Here is a 25,484-nt window from a genome sequence, read left to right on the forward strand (position 1 = left end):
GACTGTGCCACCCAGGCGCCCCTAAAGTCAGCAGAATTCTTTATTATCCCTTTGAGCGATAGGATACATTTAAAGTTTTGCTTTGTTTTGTTTTAGTAACCTCTACCCCCAACGCAGAGCAAATCTCTGCTCAAATTCACAATCCTGAAATCAAGAGTCACTTGCTCTCCCCACTGAGCCAGCCAGGCACTTCGAATAGTTGAGAATGTTTAATTCTGATTCCCCTTTCTGTGTCTTCCATGTTACTGGACTCTAATATTTGTCTATTACAGCACATTCTTTTTACGAAATCCTCCAAAATTAACCCTCCAAATTCACCTTTTAAAAAATTAGTCAGTATCCCTTTACTTCGGCCAACGTATTTAAAAATGTCTTCCTTCGCTGTTCCTTCTTGCATCTCAATCTCCCCTCTGGGTTCAGTTTCCTTCTTACCAAAGTGTGTCCTTTAGTTCAGTAAGACTACGTGGATGGTAAACTCCCTGTGTCTTTATTTACTTTGGAATCTTTATTCTGCCTTTCTCTTGAAGGACAATTTCCCTAGGCATAGAATTCTTGGTAGCTGGAGGCCATGAAAGCCCGTTGTCATTGAGCAACCATTGTTGCCAAAAAGAAATCTGCTATCAGTTTGATTGTGGTTCCTTCCTAGTTATGTCCTTTCTCTCTAGAAGTCTTTTCAGATATTCTCTTTGTCTTTGGTATTTTGAAGACTCCCTGTGATGTGTCTAGGTATTGTATTTCGCTTTATTTTTCCTACTTAGGAACTGGTATGCCTTTTCTTTCTGAGGACTTCAGTCTATACATTGCCAAGGACTCACTCCACATGTTGCCTCTCCCCATTGTTTCAGTTCCTTTCATCTAAAATGCCTCATCGGGAAGCCTGGGTGGCTCAGTGGGTTGAGCAACTGACTCTTGATTTCAGCTCAGGTCTGATCTCAGGGTTCGGTGAGATCGAGCCCCGCATCAGGCTCCCTGCTGAGCACAGACCCTGCTTGGGATTCAGGATTCTCTTTCTCCCTTTCTCTCGGCCCCTCCCCTGCTTGCATATGCTGACTTGCTCTCTCCCTCAAAATAAATAAACTTTAAAGTAAAATAAAATAAAATGTCTAGTCAGCCTATGTTAGACCTTCTTTCCTCTGCAACTCTTAAAGTTTCTCAATATTTTGGGCTGATAACTGCATAGTTTCTTCAAATCTGCATTCCATCTCATTAAACCTCTTCAGCTACACTTCATTTGCCATGAAACCTATTTTAATAATTGTAATTTTCATTTCTAGCAGCTCTTTTTTGTGTAAAACCCCCTGTTCTCTTTCTTTTTTTTAAATGTTTATTTATTTATTTTGAGAGAGAGTGAACAGGGAGAGGGGCAGAGAGAGAGAGAGAGAGAGAAAGAGGGAGAGAGAGAATCCCAAGCAGACTCCACACTGTCAGCTCAAAGCCTGGCGTGGGGCTCAAACTCATGAACCACAAGATCATGACCCAAGCTGAAATCAGGAGTTGGATGCTCAACCCACTGACCCAGCCATGCACCCCTCCTGTTCTCTTTCTTATATTATTTGTTTTTTCATTAAGATTTCTTGCTTTTCTCCTTGTAATAATATGAAACCTACTTCATCCCTTGAAAGTTACTCTATCATCTTCATTACTTCTTGGGACCCTAAGTAACGTCTGTTAACTCCCCCTCACAGTGAATTACTTCTCTATGTGTTTTGTATTTTTGTGTTGTTTCTGTAAGCTTTTCTTCAATGCTATTGTTTTTTCCTTCTTGTGGGAATTCTTGGGTTATGAAAGTGCTCCTACAGAATGGTTCTGCTTTTGTTTCTGTGGAGCTTTGGGGGTGTCAGTGGTCTCTGAGTGGTACTTTATTGGTTTAGGATTTCCTGAGCACCTGAAGTGCTGGCCTTGTGTTTCAATTTTCTCATGATCGGTGCTTCCCCACCAACACATTTAAGGCCCAGTAGATTGCAAGCTTCCTTACCACTTCCCCAGCTTACAGATGGATTTTGTCTAAGTCTCTTATTGCAAACAAGGCATTCTTTTGAGGCTTCCAGAATTATACAGGGAGCTTCCTTGCAGCTTGCTGCCTTATAGGAGCCCACGTTTACAGCTTCTACACTCAACATTGGCCTCAAAATACCCTGCTTTATGCCGTCCCTGGGTAGCTCAGTCGGTTAAGCATCGGACTCGATCTTGGCTCAGGTCATGATCCCGTCCCGAGTCAGGCTCCACACCAAGTGCAGAGCATGCTTGGGATTCTCTCTCTCCCTCTCTTTCTCTGCCCTTCCCCTGCTCATGCTGTCTCTCTCCCAAAATAAATAAATATTTTTTTAAATCCTTGCTTTATGTGATTGGAAGTTTTATTAGTTTTCTATTACAAACATATACTTACTTATTGTAAAAAGCCTCCTTTTCCAACCTGCCACTCCCCATTTCTCATAGAAAAGAACTGTCAGAACTTCTAAAATGTTTTCTTTGCACATCCAACAATGTATATGCAAATATATGTGTATACATATGTGCACATATATGCACATACATTTTTATTAAAAGATGGACTCACACTAAACACATCTTTACATTTTTGTTAAGAGTATACCACTGTTAGGTTTCTAAATGTGGAATCATTGGGTCATAGAATGTGTACATTTAGATGTTTACAAATAATGGCAGATTACCATTTTAAAATGAATTCATTTACATTCCCACCAATGATGTGAACTATCCACCATTTCCCCATAGTGTCACGCCTACAAAGTTTTATCAGTGCATAATGTTTTTGCCAAGCTAATTAAGGAACACTATTATCTCATGGTTGTTTTTATCTACTTTGTTATAACTAAAAGTGGGGATGAGCATATTTTTCACATGTTTCCAGCCTTTCACATGTTCTTTTCTGTTAAATATATATTCATACTATTGCACATTTTTAAAAAGAGTTATGTTTTTTCTTTACATCTGTAAAGAGATTTTTATGAATTATGTATATAGTATTATGTATGTAATATGTAATATTACATACATTTGTCTCCATAAAGGTCTTGTATCATTTATATTAAATTAGTTCCTGGGCATGGGGACCTCCTCATCTGAGCATCACCACATTTAAAGTCCTCACGAAAGCAAAATTTTTAACATGAAAACATTCACTAATGACTTGCCTTACTTAACATTGTTCACTTTACGCTGCCATTGGGTCATTTTGGTCAGACTCTTGAAATATAATGAAAATCAATTACAAAGTAAAAAGGCAAATTAACAAAAAATCTGGCATGTCATGAGGTTGATGCCCACGATGTTAGGGAGCTGTTAGAAAGCCATGGCAAACAAGAATCTAGCTGAATTAGCCCAGTAAATGATTAAAGAAGAACAAATCGGTGAGAATGCAGACTGGTCAAAAGAGAATACTCAGAATACCAGTGAGAAGTGTCGAGTAGAAAGTGAAATCTGCAGAGGCCGGAGAAGGAGCAGCCCCAGACCAGGCCACAGGTGGAGGAATGAGAAGGATCTGAGCTTTTGTGTGTGTTTAGAAGAAAAGCTGTGGAGCCTGCTGATAAATTGGAAGCTGATAAATTCCAGTGAGGAAGAGAGAGAAGGCAAGAATGACGCTCAGGTATTTAGGCCAAGCACCTCTATGGGCGGTGGTGACATTTATCAAGATTCTTCGAGGATGGCACATTTTGGGAGGAGAAACCAAAAGTTCGATCATTCCTAAACATTGTCAGACTTCATAAAGTGCTTTACCATTTATATGGTGTTTGCTGTTAGTTTCTTATTTCCCCTATCACGAACCTAAACAAAATGCAAACATTACTGAAATACACGGCAGGAAAATGAAAGCCCCTCACCCACGGACGACAGTCAGTGAGTGCTGCAGACCCCTGCTTTCAGCTCACTGGCTCAATTTCGTTAGCACTAGTATCTATTTGGTTTTAAATTTTTAATCTGTTATAAATTTTTTAATTAGGTCATATATTATGCATAATCTTCTGCTACTTCACTCAGTAATAAATCTCAGACATCCTCTTCATATCAGCACACATCCTTTTTATGGTTACGGAGTTTTTTTACTGTGCGAATCCACTATGATTTATTTATCCTTTATTTACATAAATGGCATTATATTGTATATATTCTTGTGGCACTTGTTTTTTTCTTCACCAGTCCTACAGTCTGGAGATCCGTGTTTATACACGTAGCTCTGCCTCCTTCTTTCCTGTTGCCGGAGCAGTGCTGTCCGTTAGAACTTTCTCTGATGCCGGAGGTGTTCTGCAGCTTGGCTGTCCAATGCAGCGGCCGTTAGCCACATGTGGCTCTGATCACTTGAAATGTGGCTAGTGTGACTGAAGAACTGAATTTTTTGTTTCATCTTCACTAATTTCAACGTAAAACAGCTACATGTGGACATGAGGCTGCACTGTGTTGAACAGGACAATCTGTCATATTCCGTCACATTCCGTGGTATGAATATTTGCCACTTGTTCTGTATTCCCCCTGTTGATGGGCCTATAGGTTATTTTTTTTTAAATTTTTTTGCTCTTGCAAATTAAGTCTCAAGGAACATGCTTGAACAAGTCATGTTAGTAGCTATATAACTGTGTTATTGTACCGTTTTGTGTTAGCAGTTGTATACTGTTCATAACTGTCACCATTCTGCTCCTTCTTGACTCTTACCACTTCCTCCAACACTGTAAATTTCCAGGCCTCCACTCCGATTTGCATATGTGTATATGACCCTTTGCTTCGGCTAAATTTCAGGAGTGCTGGCCTTCTAGCTGAGCCTTTCATATCACAAAAGTCTGGAATGCCATACCTAGACTCAGGAAAGACCTTAGGCCCAGCCCCAGCGGATTAAACAAATCCTTCAGGTGCAATGGCTGAATAGCAATATCTTCAAGTCCCAAGAACTCAGGATAGACATACAGAACATAATAATGAGTAATAACAATAAAACAGAAAGCAATCACTAACCCCAAGGAAAGCAAAAAATTAAATAAGAAAACGTGATCATTACCGTGCCACATGTCTAAATAATCGCTCTAATGTAACCTGTGGTAGACAGGATTTTGTCCCCTATGCCCTTTGCTTGCTGCTGTTGTGCCTGTGACTACTTTACGATATGTGCAAAAGGGACTTTGCAGATGCAATTACAGTTATGGGCCCTAAAATAGGAAGATTATCCTGGATTACCAGGTGGGCCCAATCTAATCACTTGAGCCCTTAAAAGCAGAGAAATTTCTCCAGCTGGGGTCAGTGAGAGAGATGCCGTGGAAGAAGTCAGAGAGAGTCAAAGCATGCTAAGGGGTGTCTGGTTGGCTTTGAAGATGGAGAGGCCCAAGTGGCCTCTGAAACATGAAAATCACCCATCCAACAGCCAATGGGAAACAAGGACCTCAGTCCTTCCATTGGAACTGAATCCCTTCAATGACTGAATGAGCCTGGAAGGTGGATTTTCCCCCCAGAACCTCCAGGTAAGAACCCAGGTCAGGCAACACCAGAACCTGGAGCAGAGAAACCAACAGAGCCTGCCGGACCTCTGGCTTACAGAGCTGTGAGGTGATAAGTGTGTGTTGCTTTAAGCTGCTAAGTTTGTGGTAATTTGTTACAGCAGCAATGGAAAACTAATACACCACCTACTATTAATTCAGCTGGGAAATGGTAATCTAACTACACTGGGAAGCGGAGGGGTAATTCTGTTTGGTAAGGGGAGAAGGCCAAAATAAAACTAAATTCTCATGTTGCACGACAGGAAATTGAAAGATTATATTGAAACCTTAAAAATAGCAGCGTGGGCATCTGTAGAACTATGGCAGTAAATATTCAGAGAAACAGCTAAAAGTGTTCTAAGTGATTGCTTCTGGAGAGCCGGAAATGGGAGTGGGCAGGAGTGCGAGAGGCTGGCGAGCTTTTCATTTTGAGCCTTGGAGAGAACTATATGGTTTTCAAATGCACGTTCCTCGGTTCCTGCGGTAAAAATAAAGAACCGGTCACAGCACCACCAGGGCACGATGTGCCTGCCTCTCTGAGGGCCAGAGCAGGTGGGGCGGGGGCTGCCCCTGCCTGCCCCCGGCGGATGGACGGCAGCCCCTCCTGTCTCATCACCAGGGTGGAGGAGAGCAACAGCAAGCTTCTGGAATCAGAGAAGAAGCTGCAGGAAGAACGGCAACGCACCGTGGTGCTGGAGCAACACCTGGAGAAGATGCGCCTGGAGCCTGGGAGGACGTCAGTCTGTCAGAGAGCAGCCCCCAGGAGCAAAGCAGGTAGGGGCTGGCCCAGGGCCCCCAGCCGCAGGGGGTGGCCTTGCCGTTAACGGGAGAGCCCGCCAGCGGCAACCACTTCAGCCCCGTCCAGAAGCATGGGGGAGAGGAGGCCTCCATCGGGGCGGAGCTCGGCCTGCCCCTGCTGCTGGGCGTCTTCTTCCCCAGGCCTCCTCTTCAGAGCCAGGAGCCCCAGAAGGCCATCGGCCCACGGGGCTCTGGCCCAGCCCACCTGTGAGCCCTCATAAAAGTGGCAGTGCCTCTGCTAAATGCTCTCAGCTACCACCACCACTGCCTGTCACCCCCACCCCAGCCCTTAACCCTCTGTCCCCAGCTGACTTTGTTTAGAGTTGGTCATGAGGCAAAGTTGGCCTGCTGAGGGGGCCAGAACAGCAGCAGTGGCTGACCGGGAGAAGAATCCCTCTCTGCTTGCTATAGCAGGAGAGCATAAGCAGGGATGGAGTGGCTTCTCCGCAGGCTTGGGGACCAGGCTTCTCTGTCTTGTGTGCCGTCATGCTCAACATGCAGCTTCCATGGTCTAAGGTGGCCGCTTCGGCCTCCCCACCAGCAGCACGAAGGGCAGGAGGGAAGGGACGTCCTGCTCCTTACCTTTTAAGGGCATGGTCCTGAGGTTGCTCGTGTCACTTCTGCCTTCACCCCCTGACCACACCTAGCTGCACAGGGAGATTTTGTTGTCCTAAACTAAAAGATCTAGTGCCGTAACCCAGTCGTTCTCAAGGTGCCGTCCCTGGACCAGCAGCATCGGCATCTTGTGAGGCTGTGGCCAGATGGGGGTGCAGGATGCCAGAACCAGAAGCCAAAGAAGGAAGAATCGTTAGTGTGGAGGGGCTAGGCCTGCCTCCCTCTGACGTCCCCATCCCAACCTCCTACAGGCTCTGGAGTGAGGTGCTACCCCCACTGCCCTGTCTCTCAACACTCCACTACATCCCCCAGCCATCCCCTAGCAAGGACACTCAGACCTTTGTCCCCAGCCCAGATGAGATGAGAACATTTCAGAAGGATGTGCCAGAAGTGAGGCACAAAGCAGGAGTTGTACCCTTCTCCCTTCTCCAACCAGCAGGGCCCAGGACTCAAGGGAACTTCCAGGAGCTGCTGAGAATCCAGGCTGGGGAAGGTCCCTGTAACTTAGCCCTGCTGACTCTCCTGGGCCCTCAGGAACAGGTCCTCTAGGGAGGTGGTATTTCTAGGCTTTGGGCTTACCTCCTGAGTAACCTAACCAGGGGGTGCTAAGCCACGGCAGGAAAAACCATTTTGGTTCTGCCCAAATAGCAAGGGGCAGCTGCCTGAGAAAAAGTGTTCATGTGGCCTTTGCCACATGCTGGCCTGTGACATGGGCAGAGCACCACCCCATCTGTAGAATGAGGAGACCTGATTCTGGAATTTGGTCCCTCCACAGCAGTTCCACTCCAGTGGGGAAGATGGATAATAACCAAACAAGCCACTAAAAGACATGCTAAGTCAGAGGAGGTGATAGGAGGTGCTGAGAGCGGCTGGTTTCCATCAGGGACAGGGGGCTAGTGAAGACCTCGTGGAAGAGTTGACATCTGAGCAGAGACAATGGCAGGGACGGGGGATGAGCATACAGATACCCGAGGGAAGACAAGTGCAAGGGCACTGTGTGAGAGCTTAGCTGAAGGCTTGAAGGAACAGCAAGTGAGGCCGGAGTACAGCGAGGGGAGGGGAATATGAGGCAAGGTCAAAGAAGTGACAAGGTACTAAAGAGGTGGTCAGATCACATAGGTCCTGAGGTATAAATGTGAGTTCACCCAGCCTCACAAAGCTCTAGAGGCAAGAACTATCATCATTTTACAGATGAGAAAACCAGCTCAGAGAGGTTGATGGTTTACCTGAGGCCACACAGCAAGGGGGTGAAAGCCAAGTCTACTGACTCCAGGTGATTTTCCCTGGGCCACACTATCCCTGAGAACCACACTGCCTCTGAGGGCCTTTTCAGCACTGGTTTTCTGATGCTGTGATTGTGCCCAAATTCCCTACCAATTGGCTTTGATTTCCTTTTCTGAGCATTCTGTGCCCTCTGGCCCTGGCCACACTGGATCCCCTGTAGGTATGTAGGGAGCTGCTGGTCAGGGTTGGCTCTGGAGGTGGGGGGTCCATTGGTGTGAGGGCATCAGAGGCAGTGATGGTCTAGACTCAGGCTCGGTGTGCAGGGCAGATCTCAGTCCCAGCTGCCTTCCAGAAACTTGTGAAGTGCAAAGTTGGAGACAATAACGAGAGGAACCACCCTGGTACAAGGCAAGCAGAATCAGGGCCGTAGCAGACAGCACAGCCTGAGTCCAAGGGAACGCAGAGCAGGCATCAGGAGGGCTTCTAGAGGGAGGCAGCCCTCGTGCTGCATCTTAAAAAAACCTTTTTTTTTTTTTAAATTGAGGTATAGTTGGCACACAATGTTAGTTTCAGGTGTCCAACATAGTGATTTGACAACTTATATGTTATGCTATGCCTTGTCCTTCATCTTGGAGGAAGTATAATGTTTCAGCAAATGGAAAAGCAGGAAATAGGCAGTGGAGGTGGGGAAGGAGGGGAGAAGGAGAGCATTTACACAGGGCCATGGCGTCATCACAGAAAGTGGCTGCCACTGCCCCACAGGTCTGCCCACCTCCAACACCAGGCACAACCCGAACGGGAGTGAAAGGAAGGACCCCTCCTTCACCCAGCTCTCCAACGTGCCCATGGAATCCCAGATGGAGGAGCTGACCACCAGGTGCTCTCTTGCCCCACCTTCCTGAGGGTGGCACTGTCTGGGTGGAGGTGCTTCGATGGGCGGAAGGATCGCGTCCCTCCCCCTTTGACTTCTGTCTGCCCCGAGGTCGGCCTGCCTGGGTTCTGGGCCTGTGATTCAGCAACTGGCAATCAGAGGGCAGAGAGACCCAGCCATATCCCTGATGACCTCAAAGTCCCAAGAGAAGTTTTACCAAGTGTGGGTTGCTAAACCCTCTTTTCTCACTCAAACTTTTCAGGGTCAGAGACCATGGTATTCAAAGAAGGATGGGGAGGACCTTTACAAAGTAGTCCTCCTCCTTGAGGCAGCCAACATTCGGGGGGATACTGGGTGCCAGGCCCAGGGCTGTGGGTGGGCTCAGAGAACAATCCCACATGGTATTCCCCCAAGGGTCTGTGGGAGGAGGGGACGGGTCCAGGAGAACCCTGAGCCTAAAGAACAACCATGCCAGCAGCCCTGTTCCCAGCGCCCTTTACACATGCACGCACCCCCATGTATGCCCGCACGGCCACGCTAAGCCCTTTCTTCATGTGGCCCAGGCTGGCCATCCAGGCGGAGGAGAATGAGATGCTGAAGGCCGCCCTGGGCAGCGCCTTGCGTGGCAAGGAGGAGGACTTCCGTATGTACCACGAGACCCTGGGCCAGGTGAAAGGGGTCTTCCTGCAGGCCCTGCGGCAGCAGAAGGTGGACAAGCACTAGGATGGTGGCTCAGTGTCAGCCTGGCTGGACGAGGCAGCCTTGGGCTCTGAGAGGATGAGGCTCTGTCGACTCCATCTGCTCTGGCAGCCAACCTGGGGCAACCAGCTCAGCCCCTTCTCCCAGAAGAGGTTCCCCGAGGGTGACCAAAGCCAACATCTCAGACCAGGAGGGCAAAGGAAAAACCCTGGTTGAGCCCTGCCGGAGACCCTGGACAGGCGTGGATACGGCAGGGGAGGAGGCCCAGCTGCCTGCTCAGCACCGGCGTGAGCTCTTGGACAACAAGCCGGCTGTGAACAGACGGCGGTCCCCTGGGCAGGTGCTCACCACCCTTGTCCTAGAACCTAGCTGGGAGTCCCTGTCTGCCCACATGGCTCCATATGCACAGGCGAGCCCTTCGTGCTCCAGCTGGGAGCGTCCCTCAGGCCACCCAGACCCACCCACCCCCCCCCCCCCTCACCAGGGCATATACCCCCCATTCTCCCCTCCATAGCTCCATCCGTGGCCAACCCCAACCTTTGCAGCCCTGGGGACATGTGCTCCCAGCCACTTTGTCAGCCCGCTCTTCAGGGGTCTTCCTTAGATGCAGACCCTCAGACTTGTAATAATAATGATTATTTTCATAGTCGCCACAGGTCCTAGTGAGTGAGCATCTATTGTGGAAACCTGACCCCATCTAGTCCTTTAGTAACCCAAGGATTTGTCACCCTATTTTGCAGATGAAGAAACTGAGGCTTATAGAAAGAAGCTGGGCTAACATTTAACCCTCCAGTTGAGCAATTAGCCAGGACGGGAGTGCCCAACCTCAGCCAGCTGCTCCGGGGGTCGCCTCCGTTTGCTTCCAAAAAGGCTGCCTCTAGTGGATGCTGGTGGTGGAGGGCAGGTGCGGAGCTGGGCAGGAGCTCCAGGCAGGAGGATTCCGAGGCAGCGAGCCCAGGCAAAGGCATGGTGCTCCTCCCTCACGACCACACAGGGGAGCGCTGGGAGGGCTGCGGCAGGAGAGCCCCCAGGTCCCTCTGTAACTGTCACAGGGTCACTCCCTGCTTCACTGCACTTACAGCCATGGGGAGGGGTGGCCCTAAGGAAAGCCATCCACAGCCACACACACCGACCAGACCCCCTGGCCACACCTGTGTGCACACAGGCCCACACAAAGGCACAGATGCACACAAATACCTACACCCGGGAGTATGCAGCCATACGTGAGTGGTGTTCACACCCCCAGACACGGGCTTGTGCTCACACTCCCACACGTGAAGACCAGTCACTAGCACAGTGACTCACAGATGTGGGGGCACATGCCATGCAAATACCTCCTCCCGAAGGGAAGCCACCTGGGGCCCCTGGGACCCTGTATGCTCAGGCCCTTCCTCGGGGATGGGGCCGTGGAGGTATTCTGTGTTGCCCCACAGTTAGGAAGCCCCGGACCCTGCCTGGAGTGACAGGTCTAGAGGCTCCTCGGCAAGTGAAGGCCAACAGGATGAAGCAGCAGTCCTGATGGGGTCCTAAGGGCCCCTGGAAAGGAAGAGCTTTCCTCCAGTTCCTGGTGGAGGGAAATGGCCAGGCAGTGCCGGAGGGACTGAGAGGGTCTGTGCTGGGAGGGGACGTTGTGTGACCGTGAGGAGTGGGCCCAAGGCAGAGTCAGGACACCAGACCAAGTGATCAGCACCTTCCCCTGCAGGCGTGGGGGAGCCCCCGAGGGTGGTCCAAGTGCCTGTGTGCAGGTTCCAGCCCCTGGGAAAGTCCCTGGGAGGGACAAGCAGGCAGAGGACCAACTACCCTTCCTCAGGGATGGACAGAGTGGTCACATTGGGGAAGCACAGGATGGCATAACCCACACTCTAACCGCTCAAGGGTGGTTTTGCTGCCCTTCCTGGGTCAAGGGTGCTTCTGAGAAAGGAAAGTGCGTCAAGTCACGGGGTCTGAATGGGGGTGGTGCCTGGGGCAGATCTCTCTTCCAATTCAGCAGCTGTGTGGCCTTGGGCGAGTTACTTAACCTCCCAGAACCTCCACGTCCTCATCCATAAAATGGGGGCAGAACTAGAAACCTCCGTCAAGGGCTGTTGAGCTGTCAAAGAACAGCTCAAAGACATTTAGCTGATTATTCGGTTGCCATTCACTTCTGTACAAGGCACACGTATCAATAGATTGATTTCATTCCACAAAGATAAAACAGGATTTATATGAGAGAGAGAGGCCAGAAAAGACTGCCATCGGGCATAGTAAATCTTGTTTGCTCATTTTGGGGTAAACTGACTAATTGGCATCTTGCAGAGGTCAGTCTGGGCACTCACTCCTTGCTTAGGCCACCTGTGGACATAAAGACAACAGTCTCCATTTATAGATTCTACAGGCAGCCTTGAGAGCTTTGCCGCGGAGCTGTGTGCTGCGGCACCTGCCATCAGCACCCCAGCTTAGTTAGACCAAGTCTGCTCCATCCTCCGTCAGAATCCCTCTTCAGGAGTCGCTGAGTTAAAAAGGGTCGAGTGCTAGAGCAGTGGCTGGCACACAGTAAGTACTTAATAAATGTTAGCCCTTGGTATTACCTCTTACCGCTGTTAGTTACCTCTGGAGCCGCCCCACTGCCCCAGGCACGGGGGGTGTCGGGTGAGACAGACATGGCCCCTGAGCTCTAGGAAGTGCCCCGCCAGCCAGTGGGGGAGACAGACTCACAGGCCGCCATCCACTCAGCCGGCCGGCCATCAGGTGGGGAGTGCCACCGGCATGCCAGCCTCTTCAGGCCTGTGAGTGGTCCAGAGGTAGATCTGACTTGCTGTTTTCGGGGAGCCCCTGGTCAAGTCAGAGGCATGGCAAATAGGGCTGGGATGGAGTGGGAGGGGGTGGGGTGGGGGTGGGATGCACACAGAATGCAGCCCCTCAGAGCCTCTCACCTTCTCTGCTGAGGCTTCCAGGCTCGTTGTCCAGATCTGGGGTTTGGGGGGGAGGGGGCTGTCCATACTTCCCTGAGGAGTGGGAGGTGGAGGGTGGAAGGGGAAGGCCCAGGAGAGCCTGGGAGCAGGCTTTTTAAGGAAGGGAGGGGTTGTCAAAGGGGCCAAGGACTGGGGCCCTGAGGATCTAATGCAAGTGGGCCAGGTGGGGGGTAGGGCGGCCTAGTCTGTGCAGTTTAGGGACCGTGGCCCCTCCCGAGCAGCACCACCTGCCCCTGGGACCCTGAGGAGGAACTCCTCAGCCCCCAGGCAGGTAGGCAGCCGGTGGGCTGGACTTGCCTTTCACAGATGACAACGCTGAGGTCCCTTCCTGGGGCTGAAAAGTAGTAGGGGGAGGAGAGAGACAGGTGCTTGGAGGGCGGAGGGACAAGGACAAGTGAAGAGGCTGGGTTGGGGAGAGGCCTCACGTGAGGACTCTCCCTGGCCGCACCCGAGGCAGGTGCTGCGAGCCTGGGTGCTCAGGTTTCGGCACTGACAGGTGAGACCTGGTTGAGCTGTGGGTGTGGCTTGGCCACTGTCCCTGCGAAGGCCTCTGGGGCACTACAGCTGAGCTGGACAAGGTCGCAGCCTGGCTCAGGCTGATTCCAACCCCAAATACATTCCATTGCCATGGGGCCCCTCCCCTGCTTTCAGGAGCTCAGGGCAAGGTGGCCTGCAGTGGGGGTCCTCCTCTGCGCCCCCATATGCAGTGGCCAGAACCAGCCTCTTCTCTCCATCTCCATCCCCAGCAAGGCCCAAGCTACCCCACCTCCTCTCCCCAGGCACTGCCTACAGTCCCTGAGCCTTGCATACACACACACACAAAGTACATACGTCACACACTAGATACATAACACACATGCACATGCAAAGTGCACACGGCATACATATACACACAACAAACACACCGCAAACAACATGCAAGGCAACACATACACAGACCCCACATACAACAGACACAAAACACAATTATAGACACACAGGATACTTCCCACACATTTTTACTCTGAGTAACAATACACTGGGAAATGAAAGGGGACGCTGGGACTTGAGAGAATTGGCCCCCCTGCCCACTGTATCTTTCCCAGTGGCCCTTGCAGCATTTGGGAAGCTGACCCAGGCCTTTGTCCTGACCTAAGCCCGGTCGACTTCCTGCCCTTGCTTTGTGGGCTGGCCACGCCAGGCACCCTCCCTTGCCACCACCCTCATACGGGGTGAGGCTGGCTTTGGACTGTCCAGTGCCACGTCCAAGAGGCCTCTCTAGCCCTCTATCCAGCCTGCCCTCCCCACATGCCAGGCTCCCTGCAGACCCCGCTGCGCACAGCTCCTGCTGGGTGAGCTCTGCCTCTCTGGACCTCTGGAGTGAGGGAGCTGTGGCTCTCCTCACGAGCAATTCAGTGAGCCAGGCCCTTCATGGAGTGAGTCATGGAGTCCCCCCCAAAGCCCGATAAGGACAGAGCAGGCTCATTTACAAATGGGGAGCTGAGGCTCTGAGAAGTGGATCCCACCAGCGAGGCAGATCTTGGGCTCAGGCTCAAGTCAGCTAGCTGAGCCTGTGCTCTGCATGTGCAGCCAAACCACCCATCCGCGTCTCTGAGCCATTCTCTTCGAGCCTCGTGAGAACTGGCTGGCATGCCCAGGCTGGTCTCGGCCTGCACCCAGGGTGGGTGAACGGGGTTCTTGCCTCTGCAGAGCGATCAGCTCCAGAAGCTTATGGGGCTGACCTCCTTGGGTGTCAGTTTCTTTTTCTATCAACTGGGGGAAATGGTAACACCTTCCCTAGGGGTTATAGTGACATTAAAGAGTCCATGTAAAGCCTTAGAACCATGCCTGGCTACTGGGGTTAACTTACTACCCTTCTAATAACCACTGACTCTACCTCAGGATTCCACTTGGGTGTGCCGCACCCCACCCCTGCCCAGGAAGCCCTCCCTAAGCCCTGAAGTCTGGCTCAGGTATCCATCCCTCCTCCGGTGTGACCCACGATCCCAGCTGCAGCCCTCACCCAGCCCCTATACTGTGCAGTAATCTCCACATGCACTTCTCAGGTCCAGGCACCATGACGAAGGCCACTGTGTCATTCTGTGTAGTGTGTGTGCGGGGGTCTCCTTGCGTCTTCCTCTGGGCCAGTGTGTCTGCCTGGGAGGGAGCTCATTGCCTAAGGGCATTATGGGAGGATAGGGGACTCTCTCTCCCCTTCCCAGACCTTGGTCGGGCTCTGGAAGTTGCCCTGCTGGGGGAGGGGGGAGGAACAGCCCCTTCCTTCCCCATCCTCAGCTGAGCCTGTGGCTGGGGTCCAGAGATCAGCAGGAGCTCCGGGACCTGTCCTGTGATTTATTTCAGTCACACAGCTCCTTCAACGCCACTCTTCCACCGACCCTTTCACTGCACATGCCTGGACAGGCCCCCACAGACACGGCACAAGTATATACAGCTCCCTTAGACTCAAGGCTCTCATCCTAAAGGGAGACTAGCAGATGTTCCTGTCCTCTCTGTGGGTTCTTCAGGGTACCCTTCTGCATTGGGAAGGCTGGGCTGAGGCCTTGGCTGCCCCTTCTGTGAGTGGGGGCCCTGTCCTGCTGCCCCCAGAGAGCTCCCAGTCGGTTAGGGACACTCAAGAGGATGCCAGCCACTCCACATACATATTTAAGCCTTGCCAAGTGACCCTGCCAGCACCCCTCCACTTGGGCAACTGCCTGTGGGACAGGGCTGAAGTATGGGGCCCCCTCTGCCACATGTCTCATGCCAGTTCCAGCCCTGCTAGTTAAGCCAGTCCTGCCTCAGGCACTGATGCCTGGCCAGTTAGGACTCTTGGCATGATGAAATGAACCAGGGCAGGGGGCTAGATGGATCTGCCCTGGGACGGCCCTTGGGAGTTCACATGTAAAGGTGCAGGGTAGAGTACAGAGCTGCGCATGAAGTGTGCGTGTGTGTGTGTGTGTGTGTGTGTGTGTGCAGTGGGGGCAGGGCACAAGGCCAGTAGGGGCTGTCCGGAAGGCTTCCTGGAAGAGGGGAGTCCTGTATAGCAGTGAGAGGGAGACACAGGCTCTATAGACCAGAAGAGGCAGGTTGGAGTGAGGCCCAGGTGTCCCTGTTGGAGCCTATGCCACTGGCCACCCCTTCCCCCACCCTGGCCCCCCCACAATCCTCCCTGCGGCTCCCTGTGGCCAGCAGCTCTGCAGCGCTCGGCTCTGCTCCACTCTGCTCAGCTCCGCTCCAGGAAGGCCACCTCCTCCCTGCCCTCCTCCACCCTCCTCCTGCTGTCACCACTCACCGCTCATAGCCTTGAGGGGGTGGGGACCCCAGAGCTGGACACACCCCACCGTGGCCCCAGAGCCTAGCTGGTCGGACGGACGCAAGGTCGGACGCAGGACCCCGGAGCCCGAGGTGGGCAGTGTGCCAGGGTCCCTCACAACCTCCTCAAGGTCAGTGCCATCTGGGGATGCAGCCACTCTGGGGTCCTTGAGACCTGCGGAGCCCACCTCAGGCCCCTCATCCCAGACTTCAGGCCCCAAAGCAGTCTTTTACCCCAGGTGTACCTAAGGTTGGCAGGACCAGGGGGCAGGGGCACCCCTGTGTCCACAGGGTAGCCTAGGTTCCAGGGGTCTATCGGAAGAGGTCCGAGGCCGGGGGCCAGCCCTGGCCCTGCTCACAGGGGCCTCACTGGAGACACCCTGCACCGGCCATGGGGAGCTAAAATTGGAAAGTAGCAAGTGGGAGGCAGCTGACAAAGCTATTTCACGGGCTCTTCACTCTGCTCCGGTTTCAAGCTCCTGCTCCAATAACCCGATCCTCCAGGCCTCCCTACCCCCACCTGGCCGATGAGGAGCTGCCTCAGCCCTCAGCCCAACAGTGCAGAAGTCAGGCTGGGAAGCCCCCATGTATGGGCAGGGGCAGCAATGCTCTTCTCTTATCTGAGATCCCAGACAGCTCACTGAGAACACACAATCCTGTCCCAGGCTCACTGTGTGACCTTGACAGGTCCCTGTCCTGCTCTGGTCTATGACCCCTCTATCTATGTAGTCAGGAGAATGCCAACTCTGGGGGCCCAGGAGAGCTGGTTGTGGTGCTGGTAAGGAAGATTTGGGGGAGGATCAAGGGTGGAAGACAGGGTCATGCCAGCCACCTCTTGGCCCAGCCCAGGCCAAGAAGGTGCCTATACATGTTTCTCCCTTTAATTTGGCCCTGGGTCTGTTAACCAATGCACCCTTGGGAAGGCCCCAGGCCAGGCTGCAGTCTAGGAGGGGATAGGAAGGGATGGCCCAGCAGGACTCCTGAGGATGAACTAGGCCCTGGAAGGAGGGAGTGGCTAGGCTCACCGTGAGCCCGATACCAGTCAGCACCTTGGACAGTGGCCAGCACCCTCCCTGGTGCCCGCCTGGCCCTGCCTGGCCCCACACCCACTACCCTGGGGCACCTCTTCAAATAGCACCGCCTCCAGCCAGTATCCAGGGCCTGAATACACAAGTACTGAGAGAGTGGGGCCGGTGTGGCCACGGACACAGGCAGGGACCAGGGAAGTGGCAGACTGGGGCTCAGAGGCTGGTTGGGGCAATGGGAGTCAGTGAAAGGCTGGAGGCTGAATGAGAGGTAAGGAAGCTTGATGCTGGGGACAGGACCTTGGGGGTCTTGAGCTCTCAGGGAAGTAAAAGCAGCTCTGGAGGGGTGTGGGAATCAGAGAAGGGGATGTTGAGGTGAGTGGGGCATTGTTAGGAGCTAAAGGAGGCTTACTGAGGGGTGTGGGGACTCTTGGGGCTAGAAACATGATTGAGGTGATATAGGGTTCTTCCACATGAAGGTTATCTGAGGCCCTGGCAGAAGCAGTTTGAGCAAAAGGTGGGGACCGGTCTCCCTGAGAGGTATGAAAGATTAAGCGAAGATGAGGCAGACAGGCTGAGAGTGAAGCTTATGTTTTCAAGAGCCTTCAATGGGCAGGGTAGGAGTGGGAGTAGCAGCTAGGAAGGGACACGGGATGTTGGCAGGTGTGGGAGGAATGGGGAGAGGGGAGGGGAGGATAATAGCATGAGATCTCTGAAGGGCAGGAGGAGCAATCTCTCTTCAGAATGGGATCCCCATCACCTTTGTGGGGCACCATGAGATGGGGCTAGGCAGGGCAGGGGGGCAGCAGTGCCCTCACTCGATCTGTCTCCCCCAGCACCATCCAGGCTATGGGCATCAAGACAGCGTTGCCCGCGGCGGAGCTGGGCTTGTACTCCCTGGTGCTGAGTGGGGCTCTGGCCTATGCTGGCCGGGGCCTCCTAGAAGCTTCACAAGGTAACAGCCGGGCTCTGGAGCAGAGGGTGGGAACCTTCTTCCCCTTGGGGCCTCAGGGTTCCACCCAGCAAGGCCAACATATTCCCTAGGCCCAGGGGGTTGGGCTGAGCTAGGCGTAGTCACAGGGAGAGACAGATGCAGAGACACTACAGAGACCTGCACACAGAGCCACAGAGAGAGAGAGAGAGAGACTCAGACACTCGGGGATACAGTCAGAGACCTGGCCCCAGACACACAGTGAGACCCAGAGAGAAGCAGAGGCAGAGAGAGAGAGAGAGACCGACCTAGACCCATTCCCCTGCCTCTAGGGTGGGAGTCAGCCTTGCTGTAGGGGCAGGTGTGAGTGTGTGTGTGTGTGTGTGTGTGTGTGTGTGTGTAGTCCTCCCCAGCCCCCACTAAGGCCACATTCTGTTCTCAGATGGGGCCCACCGGAAGGCCTTCCGGGAGTCTGTGCGACCTGGCTGGGAGTATATTGGCCGGAAGATGGTAGGTCCCACGCCCCAGGATCCCTGACTGAGGTCCCTTACCCTTGGCATGTCTCTCCCATCCCAGACCCTTCCTGACTCTCCTATTCCAGATATTCCAATGTAACAGAGGACTCACAGTAGGGAGGGTCTGTGGCTTGAGCTTCAATGCCTTCAGTTTCTCCACTGGCCCATCCTGTGTCCTCCTGGGGCCACATCAAGCCTGACCCAGACACTGTTCGTTTAGCAAATAAATTGAGACATGCTTCAGCAGAGGCCTCCAGAACCACCCTTCCCAGGAACAATGCAATAATGGTGTAATGGGAGGCAATATGCTGGACAGAAGGGGAGCTTTGAGGGGCAGGGCAGCTCACATGGTGCCCCTCACTCCTCTCTACCTACCTGGCTGGGGAAGGCAAGGACCTCAGCTATTACTGTCCTCTACTGCATAAGAATACAGGGGCTGGAGAGGTGCTGGGACTCTGATCAGCCAAAGTGCCAGCCCATCCTGCCTCCTGCCCCTCCTTAACCTTCCCGGGCCTGCCCCAGGACGTGGCTGACTTCGAGTGGGTGATGTGGTTCACCTCCTTCCGCAATGTCATCATCTTCGCCCTCTCTGGACATGTGCTGTTTGCTAAACTCTGCACGATGGTTGCCCCCCAGGTGAGCTGGACTGGGCCACCCTAGCCTCCCCTGCAACTCCCCCTCAGCTACAAGGGTTGGGGTCCCACCTCCATTTGTATGGATAGATAAGCCATTCCTTCTCCCTGTCTACAGCTCCGCTCCTGGATGTATGCTGTGTATGGGGCCCTGGCTGTGCTGGGCACGATGGGTCCTTGGTACCTGCTGCTGCTACTTGGCCACTGTGTCAGCCTCTATGTGGCCTCACTCTTGGGCCAGCCCTGGCTCTGTCTCGGCCTTGGCCTGGCCAGCCTTGCCTCCTTCAAGCTTGATCCTCTAATCTCCTGGCAGGTGTGCAATGGGGAGCAGCAAGGGTGGAGGGTGCAGGAATAGAACCCCAAACTTCTCACTCCATCCAGAGCCCTTACCTCCTGAGTCTCCCCAAGCATTTCCTTCACTTTCCCACCCGTCTCCAAGCCTTTGACTGTGGCATAGACCTGCCCACAAAGTGGCCCCATCCACTGCAGCAGGGACAGGTGGTTTCCTGCTCTGTCCAAGCACTTAACATGAATTAGCCCTCAGTGGCCAGTGTTGACTGACTCTGGGCAAGACAGGAAGGGGCAGGACAAGGCTGGGCCCCTGTGGGAAGCTGGGTGGGCTTCCCAGAGACAGGGGCACCTGGTGAGCTGGCGGCCTATTCTCTCCCATCCAGAGCGGGTTTGTAACAGGCACTTTTGATCTTCAAGAGGTGCTGTTCCATGGGGGCAGCGGTTTCACAGTGCTGCGTTGTACCAGCTTTGCGCTAGAGAGCTGTGCCCACCCCGATCGCCGCTACTCCCTAGCTGACCTGCTCAAGTACAACTTCTACCTGCCTTTCTTCTTCTTCGGGCCCATCATGACCTTTGATCGCTTCCACACCCAGGTGAGAGGACACCCTGTGGGCCCCCAGAGCAGGGCTGGGGCCCGGTCTTCAGAGAGGGGCTCCCATCTCAGATAGGACTCCCAGGGCAGGCTGTGTCCCCATCCTCAGGCATGACCCCAGGATGAAGCCGTAGTGGCCTGCCTCCTCAGACCCCAGCATGGGGCCACATTCCCCCTTCAGACAAGGATCACCGGGTGGAGAAGTGTCTCCACTCTCGGGCAAGGCTGCCAGGATGAAGCCGCGTCTCCCCTCAGCCTCGGATCCCCGGGCAGTTGGTGCCTCCTCATTCAGAAAGGATTCCTCCGGCAAGGCTTGCCTCCCCACTCAGACACTTGGCATCCCCCAGATGAGCCAGGTGGAGCCGGTGAGGCGCGAGGGTGAGCTGTGGCGCATCCGGGCCCAGGCCGGCCTCAGCGTGGTGGCCGTCATGGCCGTGGACATCTTCTTCCACTTCTTCTACATCCTCACCATCCCCAGCGACCTCAAGTTTGCCAACCGCCTCCCGGACAGCGCCCTCGGTGGGTGCGCGTCGGGCCAGAACAGGGGCTGGGAAAGACAAAAAGACCCTCTGCGCCCCCATGGCGTCACAGCTGGGGAAGCTGACACCCTGAGAGGGCACAGCACCTATCCAAGGGTGGGGGGACGGGGACTTATTCTTTGAAACGCGGGGGACTTGGAGATAGCTTTGTTCTGCGAGGCCAGAGCGGTTGGGGCTAAAGCCCGCCCCACTGGGCCTTCGGGTTGGCTTCCACAACCGGGAAGGGGTCTCCCCTTGGCGGGCCCAGTCCAGCTCCTCCCCCAGGAAGTAGGGACGGGGTCTCTGTGGGGGCTGGCCGGGTGCAAGGACCTCCCCTACAAACTGTGGAGAAAGTCTATAGGGCAGACCCTGGCTCTGCGCCACCCCCTCCTGGGATTTGGGGATCCGGGAGCGAAGACCCACGCAACGCCCCCCAGGAAGTGACGACATCCTGTCCCCAGCTGGCCTAGCCTATTCAAACCTGGTGTACGACTGGGTGAAGGCGGCCGTGCTCTTCGGTGTGGTCAACACCGTGGCTCGCCTTGACCACTTGGACCCGCCCCAGCCTCCCAAGTGCATCACCGCACTCTATGTCTTCGCGGAAACGTGAGTGCGAGATCCCGGGGACAAGCCACGGGGACCCCCACTTTCCCGTAGCCTCTTTCTCCCACTCCCCTGGAGCTCTGCTACTGGCTGATGACACCCATCCACTCTCCTCCCTCAGGCACTTCGACCGTGGCATCAACGACTGGCTTTGCAAGTGAGTTGGGGTGGGGTGGGGCAATGGTCACATCAAACTGCCAGGTGTCTGAGCAGGGCAGTGCAGAGACTGGTCCACGTTCTAAAAGATCAGCCCTGGGCCAGAGGAAGCAAGGAGGAGGTCGTCGCAGAGGTCTAGGTGAAAGACAGAGGTTTGGACGTGGATGGGGCATTGGAGGTGAGAAATGGTTGGAGACACACCAGGGGGAGCCTGGACAGGACTTGGCCATAGATTGAGGGATTGGGAAGGAGAGGGTGATGACTCCCAGATTCCTATCTGGGAGGTGCGGCATCCAGAGAGGGGTTCTGTGTGAGAAATGTCTGGTAAGATCTGGGAGACATCATTGTGGAGGTTCAGAGAGGTGGTTGGGTCTGAGGGTCTGGGGTCCAGAGAAGTCTGGCCAACTGATGCAGCTCTGAGCGTCATGAATGTGGGAGGGTAGTCTTTGGTCCTTGGGAGTGCATTAAGTCTCCGGGAGAGAGAGCAAAGAAGAGGAGACTAAGCGTAGCTGAGATTGGAGCTGGAAGGACTCCCATTGGGGGAAAAGGGAGAACCGTAGAAGGGACTGAAAGGCATGGTCAGAGGAGCAGAACGGTCAAGACCACATGACAGCCTGGAAACAAAGGGAGACCAACCAGGCATTGTGGGGGCAGCTGGGTCAGATGCTGCTGGGGAAGCTACTGAGGGGGGAACACAGAGGAGTGACTGAAGGGAGAGGTGAGGTGTCTTAAGACAGCAAACAATGGGACATGCTTGGTTGCTAGAAGTATAAGCCAGGGAGGCAGAATACAGGGGTGATTGTTAGCGTAAGGTCTCTGGGAGGTGATGGAACCAGAGCTAGGCAGCAGCTTGGCTTTGGGACAGGGAGGAGGAAGAGAAGCCATCATGGAAGCAGAATGGCAGATGAGTGTAGAGAAGTAAGGGATCCACCTGAAGGCTTTGGTTTTCTCCATGAAGTGGGAGGCAAGGTCACCAGCTGAGAGGTGCAGAGTTGGGCATGGAGGGAGGCAGCATCTTTGTGTCTGCTTTCCTCCTGCCTAGCTCGCCCACCACACCCATTCAAGTTGTGGGAGAGATAAGGGTGGCATAGCCACTGCAGAGCATGGCAGACGAAGCTGACCAGAGAAACCGTGGCATTGAGAGCCCAGGTGGGGTTGAAGGTAGTGGATTTTTGGACACTAATACGTGAAGGTGTGAGATTTTCCTTATTAGGGCTTAGCTTCTTGGGTGCGGGTGAGGAGAAGGTGGGGGATTGGGCTCTCTCGGATGGGTGAGAAGGAAGAAGTGAAGGATACAGGGTTTTAGATTATTTATAATGATGACTCATTGAATTTAAGCCCATTAAAGATGGTGGTAAAGATAGGGTCTTAAGATGAGGAAGGGGCAGAGGGGTCAGTGAAATTGAAGAAGTGGAGGTGGGAGGCCACATCAGGAGGGGCTGGTCGAGAATGGTAATTAGGAAGGAGTGAAATTTCAAGAGGTGACAAAGTTGGAGTTTGTCCGTGGGAGTGGGTGGCTGAGTTGATGTGGAGAAGAAGCCATTGGCAATGAAGAGGTCAAGGCATGGTGAGGCCAGTTACTCAAGGGGTCTTCTACTGAATTTGTTTAACAAATATTTATTGAGAACCTACTATGTGCCAGGCACTGTTCTAGGCACTGGGGATACAGCAGTGAACATGGCAAAGACCCTGAACTCATGGAGCTTACAGTCTAGTGGGGAGAAACAGACCATAAACAGGTAAACAAACACATAAATAAGATAATTTTAGAGAGTGGTAAGCGTTATGAAAAAAATAAAACAAGTGTAATGGGATAGAAGCTGGCTACAGGATAGAAGCTTCTACAGCTGTGGTCCGGGCAGGCCTCTGTGAGAAGCTATTTGAATAGAGTATTGAGTGATAAGGAAATCTGAGGAAGAGAAGTCCAGAGAGAAGGAACAAGAGCATAGGCTTGAGGCAGGATCCAGCTGTGTTTGTCTGAGGGACAGGAAAGCCAGTAAGGCAAAAGCATGCATGAATGAGGGGGGAAATGGTAGGTGATGAGGTCAGGGAGGGATCTTCTAGACTTAGTAGAGAGGTGGTTTATTCTAAATGTAATGGGGAGCCGCTGGGGGAGGGTTTGATCGTGGAAGTCATGTGATCTTACACTCTTAAAAGATACCTCTAGCTGCTGTAGGGGGAGAATGGACGGTAGGGGGCCAAAGGGAGAAGCAGAGAAATGGCTTAAGAGGCTCTTGCAATAATCTATGAGAGGAGATGATCGGCTGGATGAGGGTGGTAATTGGGGTGGCAGCAGTGGTCAGGACTGGGTGGAGCCTATAGAATTTGCTGGCTTGGACGTGGAGAGGGGACTTGATAGTCCAAAATGGCACCGAGGCTTCTGGGTGCAACTGAATGAATGGAAGTGTCATTATCTGAGATAAGGATGCAGCGGGTTTGGATAGGGATGGGGGAATCAGTCATTCAAGTGAGATGTCTAGTGACAGGGAAATGTATGAATCAAGGGAGCAGGCTAAAGACACAGATTTGGGGCTCATCAGCATAGAGGCAGTGTTCAAAGTCTTGGGTCTGGATGAGATCACTTAGGGAATGAATAGGAGATAGGGAATTCAAAGCTGAGCCTTGCACCTTCTGAAGTTGGGTAGAGGAGAGGCAGCCTCCTCCGGGTAAAATGTGCCCAGGGTGATAGCGTTGAGGAGGGCTGCCCCTGTTGTGTATCCTTTGCCCATCTCCTACTTGCCCTCACCCACACTCTTGCTTGTCCTTTCTCCTGCCTTTCTTGCAGGTATGTGTATGATCACATTGGTGGGGAGCACTCCGAGGTGATCCCAGAGCTGGGGGCCACTGTGGCCACATTTGCCATCACCACTCTGTGGCTTGGACCTTGTGATATTGTTTACCTGTGGTCATTCCTTAACTGCTTTGGCCTCAACTTTGAGCTCTGGGTGCAGAAGCTGGCTGAGTCGGGGCCCCTAGCACAAATTGAGGTGAGTGGGGAAGGTCTGGGGTAGCGGTTGGCTGGGTCATTGGAGGGGGTGGCACTGCTGCTCTCTAGAGTCTTCCAGCCACATGTGGCCCCCCCCCGTCCAGAACTTTCTCAGCACACCCTCCTTGTTGTCAGGGCAGTGGTTCCCCCTTTGGGTATCTAGCACTTCCTTCTATGAGAAGTGGGCACCTGCACCAGGCTGTGTTGGGCCAGACCGTCCCCTCTCTCTGGTCATCCGTGTCCTCATCTTTAACACTGAGGGGGAGCTGGGGTGCCTGGGTGGCTCAGTCAGTTAAGCATCCAACTTCAGCTCAGGTCATGATCTCACAGTTCGTGGGTTTGAGCCCCTCGTCAGGCTCTGTACTAACAGCTCAGAGCCTGGAGCCTGCTTCGGATTCTGTGTCTCCCTCTCTCTCTGCCCCTCCCCCACTCATGCTCTGTCTCTCTCTCTCAAAAATAAATAAACAAACATAAAAAAAAAAAAAAAAAGAGGGAGAGCTGACCTGGGGGCTCTCAGAGACCCAAGCCCATTCCCAGGACCTGGGATGGCCATGTGGGCAAGACCTGTGGCCAACCATGTCCTCTTTCCTCTGGCCCTCTTGCCCCACTGCCAATGCTCTCCTGGACTGGGCAGGCCTCTCTGTCGGAGCAGATGTCTCGCAGGGTCCGGGCCCTCTTTGGGGCCATGAACTTCTGGGCCATCATCATGTACAACCTTGTAAGCCTGAACAGCCTGGAGTTCACAGAGCTGGTTGCCAGGCGCCTGCTACTCACAGGTGAGGGAAAGGGGGGTGTGGCTATAAAAAATGCCAGGCATCAACCTTGAGGACTGTGACCTTCTGGCCCTTCTGAAATGTCCCTACCCCAACCCAACACCCTGGGGACTCAGAGGGAGGGCTAGTCAAGTGGGGACAGGCATGAGAAGAGTCACTGAGGATGGGGTCCTGCTCCTGCGCATTGATGACCTCTTTCTCACACAGGGTTCCCCCAGACCACTCTGGCCATCCTGTTTGTCACCTACTGTGGTGTCCAGCTGGTGAAGGAGCGAGAGCGAACCCTAGCACTAGAGGAGGAGCAGAAGCAGGACAAAGAGAAGCCCGAGTAGGTGGGAGGAGGAAGAGGGGAGAGGGATGGGTTCTGCTCAGCTGTTCCCAGGCCCGGGCCCAGACCAGGCCAGATGGGGCCTGACTGATAGAATAAAAGACTTTTCTACCACAGTTTGGCTGTTCCCTGTCCCTTCCCCCAGTGGTCTCCTGGCTCCTTGTCCATGCTGGATGAGGGGGTGGAGGTTCTGGGCCCCAGGGAG

At 53.3% G+C, this 25,484-nt stretch overlaps 2 protein-coding genes across 6 annotated transcripts in view; both read left to right on the plus strand.

Moving 5' to 3' along the window:
• CCDC13 (coiled-coil domain containing 13) overlaps window positions 1-10,342 on the plus strand; it is a 39,507-nt gene extending 29,165 nt beyond the window's left edge. The window contains exons 13-15 of the mRNA XM_045436976.1: window positions 6,100-6,254; window positions 8,880-8,994; window positions 9,552-10,342. Of these exons, the coding sequence (XP_045292932.1) occupies window positions 6,100-6,254; window positions 8,880-8,994; window positions 9,552-9,711 (430 nt within the window). The 3' untranslated portion in view covers window positions 9,712-10,342. The remainder of the gene's footprint in view (window positions 1-6,099; window positions 6,255-8,879; window positions 8,995-9,551) is intronic.
• On the plus strand, window positions 6,147-25,395 carry HHATL (hedgehog acyltransferase like). 5 transcript variants are annotated; one of them, XM_045436983.1, is made up of 12 exons: window positions 6,147-6,254; window positions 17,791-17,909; window positions 18,328-18,395; window positions 18,923-19,036; window positions 19,151-19,345; window positions 19,707-19,916; window positions 20,263-20,434; window positions 20,895-21,039; window positions 21,158-21,193; window positions 23,978-24,179; window positions 24,813-24,954; window positions 25,159-25,395. In XM_045436983.1, exons 2-12 carry the CDS (start codon window positions 17,804-17,806, stop codon window positions 25,281-25,283), a joined length of 1,515 nt encoding a protein of 504 aa, XP_045292939.1. In that variant the 5' UTR covers window positions 6,147-6,254; window positions 17,791-17,803; the 3' UTR covers window positions 25,284-25,395. The 5 variants fall into 5 exon arrangements, with proteins under 5 accessions (XP_045292939.1, XP_045292937.1, XP_045292938.1 ...); XM_045436981.1 differs by lacking the exon at window positions 6,147-6,254 and adding an exon at window positions 10,470-12,219; XM_045436982.1 differs by lacking the exon at window positions 6,147-6,254 and adding an exon at window positions 12,730-16,022.
• The last annotated feature ends 89 nt before the right edge of the window (window positions 25,396-25,484 follow it).

The sequence above is a fragment of the Leopardus geoffroyi genome, chromosome C2, assembly GCF_018350155.1.
Source record: "Leopardus geoffroyi isolate Oge1 chromosome C2, O.geoffroyi_Oge1_pat1.0, whole genome shotgun sequence".
Lineage (NCBI taxonomy): Eukaryota > Metazoa > Chordata > Mammalia > Carnivora > Felidae > Leopardus > Leopardus geoffroyi.